Below are 10,497 nucleotides of genomic sequence, written 5' to 3'. Positions count from 1 at the left end.
TCGCCTGCGTTAGGGGGTCGGGGGGTCGGGGTCGGGGGAAGGAAGGGCGCCGCAGAGGATGAGCGCCTAGATCCTGTCTCCCCCTCCCCCCAGGGAAACGCTGGCTTTTAGGGACCCCAAAGAGTGCAGGGGAAACAAACGCAAATAGCACAGTTTTGGGGCCACATGGACTCAGAGACAGAGAGAGAGGTGAGCCCCCGAGTACCCGAAGCCCATCTCGGTTTACCCTCCAACACTGAGAGAGCGCCAATTAACCCAGCGGGGAGGTCCCTGGCCTGAGGTCAAGACTTCATCACCTTGTCCAGACTCCTCTCCTAGTTCACTTCTTTTAGGACAACCAGAGTCCCTGCCCAGCTTAGGGTGGGCTCAGACCTCTGCTCAGAATGTCTCACTTTCCCCCAGGGCTAGAAATAGGGCCCTGGGTACAGTCCCCATCTCATTACCCACCCCCCTCACCCCACTAATGGATTGGAAGCCCATTTAGGGCACATCTGTGTCCACCCTGGCACTTAGGAAGGGTGCCTGTCACAGACTGAAAATACCCCATAGAACAATACACGTGTGTAGGAAGGAAGAGAAGGCAGACGGCGAGGGCCGGGAGAAAAACAAAGAGAGTTCAGCAAGCCAGGACCAATGGGGAGTGGGGGGCAAGCAGGAAGATCACCGAAGGGGTCTCCTCTCTCCCTGAAAAGGAGATGCAGATTGGAACAGAAGGTGTGCTGTCCCCACGCAGAGCTGTCTATCTTGATTCCAGCCAGCAATTTTTCCAAAGTCATTTATCTCATCCTTCCCTCATTTACTTTCTACCCTACCTTGAGCACCAGTCTGGGCCAGGGCAAGACACTGGAGATAAAATGAGGTATAAAATACAGGCATCTGCCTTGGGGCGGTGGCAGTCTATGAGAGTGGGGTAGCTACAGGTGAAGGGGGTGTTTTTGTGGTACAGGTGTGACAGGTGCGATGAGAGGGAATTGTATAGAAATACCGGGTGGGGTAGGGGATGATGCTTGGAGAATTATCCTGTCACATCCCTGCTGGGCCTCAGCCCCAGGCTAGAGAGTGGGACACGGTGGTAGATCTGCCGGTACTTCCTTGGACCTTATCAAGCCTTTCCCTTCTCCCCCCAGGGCAGTGAAAGGGAAGGATGGTGGACTGGGGCTCAGTCCATCAATGTCACTGCTTTGTGTTCCGGGTTTGGCAAGTGCAGTAACTAGATGGCCCCTGCCAGAGGTAGTGATGCCCACGTGGGGTCTGAGCCTTGGCATTAGAATCCTGGGCAGGTTGGGGTTTGTTTTTTTCTTTTTTTTTTTTTTCCTTCCTGTTTAATGACCAACACAGATTCCCTCCTCACCCGATCTCATAGCTTTGCATTTTATCAAGAGGGAGATAATGAATGCACAGCTATTGATTTCCAAGGAATTTCCGCCCCCAGGGATAGGGAGTCTATCATCTGGATCAGAAACACATTTCTTTCCCTCATTAATTAATTTTCTCTTCCTTCGTTGGCAGGCCCCACTTCACATTTCCTTTCGCAGCGCCTCTTTCCCGGGCTTAGCGGGCAGACGTTGGTAGGCTGGAGTGAAGACCCGCGGGAGAGGCGCAGCGCAAGGGCGGGACCGGCTGGGGGTGACTGCTGCTCGCCTTTAAGCACCCCGCCCCCTCCACAGCTGCCACTGGCTGGGCAGCCTTTCTTCTTCCGAAGCGGCGCGGGGAAAGTTAGCTCTGGACTCAGCAGCCCCTACCTGCACGCCTCCCTCTCCCCAGCCCCACCTCTGGGCTTGAACCCGATTTATTTATCCGCATTCGGGGACGCCGGGGGGCGGGGGATGGGGGGAGCGGTGGTCCTGAGGAATGTGCACTGAAGTGAGTGGAGATTGTGCGCGTACAAGAGAAGGGGATCAGGCCTCACGTTCTTGCCCAAACGCGGGGATCTGGAACAACATGCAAACCCAGGCGGCCCAAGACGGAGCTCTGCTCCTCGCAGATGCGGGCAGCCACGTTTCCTCCCGGCTGCCGCCCAGAAACTCGGCCCGGTCACCGCGCAGCCAGCGCCCTGCGCGGTGGAAGTCGCCAGAGCCTCTAGTCGGCCGGCTTCCGAGGCCGCTTGGGTTGTTTTAAGCGGTGGGAATGAACTGGCCAGCAGAGGACTAGGAGGCCTAGAATTGGGAGGGGGGTGGGGGGGAGTGTCGGTATGCGGAAGAGGGGCGGCAGTTGGGAGGTCCGGCTCCCTTCCGCTCAGACACCCTCTGTCCGAAGGGTGGGTCAGAGGGGGGACTAGTGCCGTGCTTTCGCTTCCCCTCCTGGCGGCCTTGCCAGCGTCAAACCTGGGCAGCTTTGCTCCTGGGTCTCTCTAAGCGCTGACCCTTGCGCATTCCGTTCCCGTCCCTCCCGCGGTGTGGGCACTGGGCTCCTCGCCCGCCCAGCCCTCAAGGCAGTCCTGGGAGGTCGCCCTGCCCTGTGCCACCGCTCAGCCCGAGGCGCGAGTTCACAGCCACGCTCTCGTTGGCGAGAGCTGGGAGATTTCCCACAGGCTACTGTCCTTCCTTTCTACCCCGCTCTGCCCGCACCCGCGGCCGCTTGTCTCCCTCGGTCCCAAAGGCCGGGGTGGGTGAGTTATTGAGGCCAGTGGTGATCAGCTCCTGTGAGGCTCCCAGCTGGGACCTGCGGAGGAGGTTCTCGAGTAAGCCGCTGAAAACCCAGTGTTTTCGTTCTTCTAGCCGTTTAATTCAAATGCCACTTCCGTTGGGAACATTTTCCTGGATGTCGAGCACCCCACTCCGAGATGTCCCTGATACACACACTTGGGATCCGAATGATGCGGCAGTAAAGTTCACTGCCGGTCATTATCTCTCTTGGCGTTACATCTGTAGAGATCTAGGTGTGTGTGTGTGTGTGTATATATATATAAAGTCTCCACCCTAACCCCTCGGTGGACTTAAACCCACCTACCTTGTGAAAGCCCTAGGGATGATGTAGGACTACGTCTCCGTCCTAACAGGGGCACGGCCTCCCTCGCCCGCTAGTTGCCAGAACAAGTTTCACTGTCCAAGTGACAATGCTGGACCGCTACGCTTGGCCACGGGCCCCTGTGGTTTAGGTCCCAAGGGAAGCAGAGCTGCTCCCGCCCCGCACAGGCCCCTTCCAGAAAGGGAGAACGCGCTGGTCAGAGAAGGGGCTTCGAGGTCTCCTGGTTACGAACAACAACGAACAAACCAACTCTACAACAGACACGCCCGCCCCTGACCCCACGCGACGAGATGGAAGTTGTGTCGCCTTCCTCTCCCCGGAGAGCCGCGGGCCCGCCGCTCCCACCCGGCCACACGCGCGCGTTGGGGGGAGGCAGCTCCGCTGGCGCACAAGGACCGCAGAGGACCCCCAGGCCCCCGCGACCGCAGTTCCGGGAACCGAGAGGCGAGCGCCCGTCGCCCTCCGCAGACTCGTCTCGGCCTGCAGGAGCGGGATCCCCAGGAGGGTCCAGACGCCCCGAGGAAAGCGCGAAGCCTCGAGTCCACACGCCGAAGTGCGGAGCTGGGTCCTGTCGCCCGGCTCCGAAGCTCGCAGGCGCCGCCGCCAGCCGCCCCTCCTCCCCGCCGCCTGCACAAATCAAAGCCCCTTGCGAGGCACTGGGAAATAGTTGCCTTGTCATGTAACACATTGCCCTGATTTATTATAAAATTTTAACGAAATCATGCATATTTTAACAGCCTTTAATCACTGCATGAAAATTTAATTCATGGACTGTAGTGCGTTTAAATAAATGAAGTGTTAATTCATTAGGATTAATTAATTTGTTAAAGGATTGTGTGCAAGGTTAAGGTGGAAAGAAAACTCTTTGTTGGTTTCGCGTCTTAATCGCCAGGTTTCGCAAGTAGTAATAAAACGAAAGGAAACCGCAGAGCTGGCCCTTTCTTTGGGCGGGGCCCTGGAGAGAGCAGCTGAGAGCGCCCTCAAGAGCCCGGGAAACTCCGACCAGAGGGGCACCGGCAGATCCGTCCTCTCGGGAGAAGGGGGAGCGGCACTGGCTTCGAGAATCCGGGAAGGAGGGGTTCGCCGGAATCAGAGGAAGGAATGCGGGATCGTAGCCGAGGCAGGCGGACCAGACCTCACCTCCCCACCCCCAGCACAAAGACGACCCAGTGAGGGAAGCGAGGTCGCGCCTTCCGGTCCTCGGAGCGCCAAGCCTCGGCTTAATGGACAGATGATGGGCCAGCCCTGCCACCTCCTGAGCCTTCTAGCCTTCTGGGAATCACAGTCTCGCCAGCAGGCCGCCGGTCCTGGCGGCGAGGCTGAGCCTAGAGTCTCAGGGGATGCTCAAGAGAGGAGGCGGACCAAAGCCAAACTTGCCAGCTCAGGCTGGGGCAATCGGGAAACCTTTTCAATCAGGAGCCCTGATGTTAGGGAATGGTTCCTTCAGCACCTCTTCTGAGACATCTGATGAATAGGCAACCCCTTGCAGGAGAGCGGACACAGGCGCAGAAGAGATGTCCTCTTCCGCATCAAACTCTTATTCATGCCTAAAGACCCAATACAAATAGCACTTCCGTGAAGCAGCCTGGTTTCCTTTCTGCTCCATGCTATACCCAATACACACACTTTTCTACTCACCAGTGTTATAAGAATTAAAATGGTCCAGAACTAGGTCCTCCTTCCTCACAGAAAGTCTCAGTAAATGCCTAAGTCAAATCTTTGCCCTACGGTACTGGATGTTCACAGCCCCAAATTATATGTCACACTAGGCGCACACTTCTACACATTTGGTTAATGCAACTAACATTTATTAGAGGGGGTCTGCTCCCTGTTAAGACACAGCAGACCTAGAAATCTACCTTGATTCAAGAAATGGAGCTTCAATCGAACTTATTCTAGGCTGCCTCTGTCATGTCAAACTGAAGATCATCCAAGCCTAAGCTTCAGATGGGCTCTTAAAAGAAAGCTGCAGCTTCCTCCCTCAGAGTGGGGTTCCGAGAATTAAGCAATAAATGTTCGCTATGCACTCTGAGATCACTGCTTAAAAGGTTTTCTCTCTGCCAAGTATTATTAAAAGGATCGGGTTACATCATGATAGGCAAAGACTGTTGTAGGACTCCCACGAATAGGAATGAAAGACCTTCTTATGAGGCCTTGGGAAACCCTTCTAGATAGGCCACACTCCATGAAACTAAACTGTTCTCTACAAATATCATTCACAGGTACAAAAGTGAGGGGGGAAAAAGTCTAGTGCATGTATTACACTTTGAATTGAAAACCACTCAAGTATATAGAAACAGGTTCCTGAAACATCTTAAGAATCAAGACTGAAGCTCTTCCCTTGTTCAGTGGTACCTTCAGAGGTTTCAAACCAGAGTAAATACAAACGAACTTATAAGAAAACAGAGCAGATTTGAAATTAAGGGACTACATATCTTCAAGTCTGACATTTTCAGTTTAAGTCTCAGTTGATCCATCAGAACAGGAAAAAGACTTGTCACTTTGGATGGGATGAAGATTTTAAAAATTAAAAGATAAACACTAAAGGTCATGTCAAAATAATATCTAACATCATGTCACATTCTCTTAGCCATAGCATTTTAAAAAGATGAGCAGTCAAAAGATACTGTTTTTATAAAGACATGAACTGATGTGTCTTTTCCCTTTATCACTAGCACATCTTTTTCTAACATAGCCTTAGTGCTATTTTGAAATTCATCTAAATGTCAGAGTTAATGTGAATCTTTATAAACTTAAAAGTGGCACACACACGACTCCCATCACTGAGCTTCCACTTAGTAGTAGACTCAGATTGAGGACGCAGTCAGGAATTAAATGCTACTTGAAAAGAAACATGCTAATACTTCCAAAATACTACTTTAAAAAGAATCCTTGGAAACTTCAAACCCATTCATCCTTTGGCCTATAAATGTGAACTCCCATGCATCCCATGCATGAGGGAGGAAGAGTACAAGGTCTGGAGTCAGAGGCCCAGCTCCGAGACAGGGTTCTAATCCCATTCTAGCTGTGTGACAACTAATTCTCAACTCACTTATTTGTAAACTGGGGAAAATTAATTCTTGGCTCACAGAGTTTGAAAAGAAGATTACATGAGATACAGGTTAGCAAAGTACTTGGTTTCAAAAAAAAGTATTTGTCTTGCTTTAGGGTGTGTATATATAATAGATATATTTTAAAATGAGACCACCATATTTGTCATGACATTTCAGATTATGGTAAAGAGATTAGGAGTACAAATGAGAATGTGTCATTAAAATCAGATCCTGCACAGATTATTTCCTTCAACTGAGGAATGGCAGTTTTTTTTAATTTAATATAATATATGAAATATTGTTTTGGAGAGAATGGAGCAGTGTTTCTGAAGCAGCTAGGAAATACTCTAACCCAATAGAGACACCCTCACCCGGTTAGGCACTAGTAAATCAGGTTACACACTCTGCATTTCCATGGCACAGTGTCAGTTTGTATTAAAACCTAACACACTCATGGTTAAAAAAAAAGAGTTACAGACAAACTTAGAGTGAGGTTTACCCCCAAATTTACTCTATTCAGAAATATGTTAGATTTCTACATTTAATAGAATTTCAAATGCATATCCACATTGTCAAAGATATTTAAACTGCAATATCTCTGAGAGTATCCATTAGCTTAAACATTATCAGAAAGACAAAGTAATACATAAATACTTATTGGAAAAAATATGATAGAACAAAAATTATGCTTTATATTAAGCCGTTTTGGGGGGAGGAGGCTCTTATTACTTCTAAAAGTAGAGGTCATGATCCTCCAAATCATAAAAGTGACTTTTTATACTTTTATGGTTTTGTTGAATCCTGAGTCTCTTATAACAGAGGTCAGCAAATTTTTCTGTAAAAGGCCAAACAGTAAATATTTTAGGCTTTGTGGGCCATATGGTCTCTGTTAAGACTATTCAACTCTGCCGTTTCAGTGCAAAAGCAGTCCTAGATAAAATGTAAACAAGTAAGTGCAGCCGTGTTCTAATAAGACTTTATTTAAAAGCACTGAAATTTGAATTTCATATCATTTTCCTGTGTTGTGAAATATTCTTTGGATTTTTAAAAGCCATTAAAAATCTATAAACCATTTTTGGTTTACAGGCCTTTTACAAAAACAGGTACAGGCCAGAATTTGGACCACAGGCCATGGTCCACCAACCCCTATATTAAAAGATCAATAAAAAATGGTAAGTTTTACTGGTCTTTATAGGCTAATTCAACATGAGCCAACATCAAGGATTACAGTGCTTCTGACATCCTTTATTCAATTCACATAGAAAAGCATGCAGTATTACTGTAAAACAGTACAGTATTAATGTAAAATGTTCAGTGCACATTAGATAAACAAGTCATTAACATACAAACCATTTTTAAAGGCCTATATGGGCATACCAAACATGTTTAAAATAATATACCTTTTCAGAATCTAAATTAAAAATTGTGCTTAGCTCACCTATTCTCACCCCCTTTACACTCTTCATGAAAAAGTTTTTTGGGGCCTACATAACAGATAATCTTTCAGCCAACTGAAACTTCTTTTTCTTAAGTAAGGAAAACAGTGCAAGCAAGAATGCTACCATGCATACAGTTTCCATGAAGAACAGCAACATGCAAACAAGAACTTTACCACTCCAAAGAAAGTTCCCCTGGGACATAAGTGGATCAAGAACTTGGCAATGAGTGCTCCTGTACCTGTATATCTGAAACGATGAAGCTACCATGTTTAGGCTCTTCCAAACACAACTGTTCCATGACTTCTTGCTAAAGTAGGCTCAATTTCTGATTTTCAACACACACAAAAAGATGAGTGAATGAAAGCTACCTGACATAAAACAAGTATTTTCATATAGAAAATGTATTCTTTCATACTAGCAACACATTTTCACAAAAACTGGACAGAACCCAATGTTAAAAATGCAAACATATACATAAAACTTAAAAAAAAAAGTAGATGAGTATTGGACTAAGGTTCGAGTGCTATTTCTCCATCATGGCCTTGAAAAAAAGTTAGGCTATCACTAAACATAAATAAAAAGGGGCAGGCAAAATAATTTCCACCCTAGGAAAAGCTTTAAAGAAACTCAAGTGTCTTATGAGCAGTATGTGGACAACACCGAAAGTTTTATTTAAAAATTCCAAGTTCTGAAGATAACTGAGGCTTACTAATAGGCCATTGTACCTCAATAGTTAAATCAAGACTCAAGAAAACAAAATATACCCAAACCAGATACGTATAATATTCATTAAAAAGAAACTCTCACCCTACCTTTTCTGGTCAAAAAGATCCCCAAATGAAAATGAAAAATACTAAAACTCTTCAAAGTGAACAAAAGTATCCTGGGTACAGGCTAATCCACCATTCTGACTTGACACCTGACGAAAGATTATCAATTCAAAATGGTATAGAGCTTTTATGAGGGGAAAAAACTAACTTTGAAATCTTATATTCCTCTCAGGACAAAAACATAAATGACACCTTTCTAATTAGTCAACTTTTAGTTGCTTTTGATGGGCTGGCATTGGAAAGGCTGCTCTGGATTTTTCTTTTTGTTGATTGATTCACATTTTTATTCCTCTTTTCGGGCACAAAGGAAGCAGACCAGGGAGACTGAAGGTGGTTATGAAGACCATGCATCTCTGAGGACATCTTAAACAAAGATGACCCAAACCTTTGATCTTCAAATAGCCTGTGTGAACTGCTTAACAAAACATTCTGGGAAAACTCAGTCTGAAACAAACAGCTTGGGGGTTTGATTTCATTGGTTCCTGGGTTAGAACTGGGATGGAGTGAAAAATCTTCATTCATTTCCTGGTCAGATGGAGAGAGGAGAAAAAAAGAATTGGGTTTCCATTCATTTCCATTTTCTAACTGATCAGTAGTTAGAGAACCTTTAGAAAGGTTTGGTTTAGTTCTTTCTTCCAGCTTATCTGGTTCCTCAAGGAATTCACTGCCTTGAGATGACTTTGCTAAGCCATCCAAATCCAATGACTTAAAACCGTTATTACAAGGGCTCTTGCTGTTGTCTGACTCTGACATCATTGAATCCAACTCCGAGATTTTGTCAAGGTAAGCCGCATCCATTGATGCTTCGCTGGATGTTCTTGTCCGATTCATTTCAAAGGAGCGGAGAGAATTCAATCTCTTGGATAAACATGAGCCTGATTTCTCACTCAATTTTGAAGAAATTTCTCCAACACAATTTGCTATCGTGTTCTCTTCTGAGCTTTCAAAATCCAAGCTGGGGTCATAGCTCGTGGAACAACAATCCCAAAACCCTGTCTTTGGGGAAGTAAAACATTCTGATTTCTTCTCACTTTCACTTCTATCATCTTCTGAAGAATCTTTATTACAAACATTCGGAGAATCACAAAAATCATCAAACACCAGTTTTCTGAGATGGTTTGAGTGCTTTCTGGAACCTCCCGCTTTGACCACAGAGCTCTCTCTATTTTCTGGCGTATTGAGCTGAAGGCAACTAAGGGACAAAGGAGTACAGGGAGCTGGAAGATCATAGAGTTCTTCATCTTTGTAGGATACACAATCACTTGGCTTATTACCCCATTCTCTTTCCAAATAAGTATCCATACTTGTATCTGTCACATCTAACATTATTTCCACCCGTTTGTGATATAAGTCTTTGTTCTTAGAACAATTTGGTTCTGTTTTGCTGGTGCTTTCCTGTCTGACAGAACTGCTAGAAGGTTTTGCCAGGTGTGAATTCAAGGTTGATGAGCCAAGCTGCTTTCTGGCACCATCACCTTGATTCTTGGATGCCATATCCTCCTCAGTGCCTTTGCTCCCCTTGCCATCTGTAGAAAGTGCTCTCTGGCAAATGGAATTCATAGCTTCCTTCTCATCACTTGAATTTTTTAGCTGTGTAATTTGAGATTCTAGTTCCTCTATATATTTATCACTTCGTTCCAGGGCTTTCTTGAGGCGATTGGTTTCACGTTCATACTGTTCTACTTTGGACTGAAGAGCAGCTACTGTAAACCTTCCAAACCTACAAAGAATGGAAGGATCGTTAACCTTATAGTTCAAGATTTTTTCTTTCCTTTTCGAAGTTTAAGAGTGCAAATTGTCTCCACCCATTCTAATTTCACATAACAGTGACACTTCAGACCACTCAATGAACAGGATAAGAGCAATGACAGATGTAGTACCTTCAAAAGAGGGTTTCCCCATTTATGTACTAATAAGCATATGATAATAATGGCAAAGGCCTAATAGGATACTTCTGTGGTCAAATCATACTAGTAGTAGCAGTGAGGCAGAAACTCACTGATAATTTCCCTCCTAAGAGCTGGCACTATCAATTCAGCTCATATATGCATGAAGAGTTATATCCTAAAACAATGACAAAGATTTATGATAACATTTGAACAGTGGTCCACATCTTGAAATATTTACATTCAATCATTTTCCTATAGTACAGCACTGTTTTACAATACATTCCTTATACAATGTCACCTTGTCAAACATAAAATGCCA

General features: G+C 45.9%; 1 protein-coding gene across 1 annotated transcript in view; it reads right to left on the bottom strand.

Moving 5' to 3' along the window:
• Positions 1-3,492: 3,492 nt before the first annotated feature.
• Positions 3,493-10,497, bottom strand: part of OBI1 (ORC ubiquitin ligase 1) — a 49,934-nt gene continuing 42,929 nt past the window's right edge. The window contains exon 6 of the mRNA XM_022576977.3: positions 3,493-10,009. Within this exon, the coding sequence (XP_022432685.1) occupies positions 8,494-10,009 (1,516 nt within the window). The 3' untranslated portion in view covers positions 3,493-8,493. The remainder of the gene's footprint in view (positions 10,010-10,497) is intronic.

Source organism: Delphinapterus leucas, chromosome 18 (genome assembly GCF_059928025.1).
Source record: "Delphinapterus leucas isolate spDelLeu-1000000601 "Yukka" chromosome 18, BTC_Dleu_Yukka2, whole genome shotgun sequence".
Classification (NCBI taxonomy): Eukaryota; Metazoa; Chordata; class Mammalia; order Artiodactyla; family Monodontidae; genus Delphinapterus; species Delphinapterus leucas.
The sequence above is the reverse complement of the archived record's forward strand: the minus strand, read 5'-3'. Positions and strand labels throughout refer to the sequence as shown.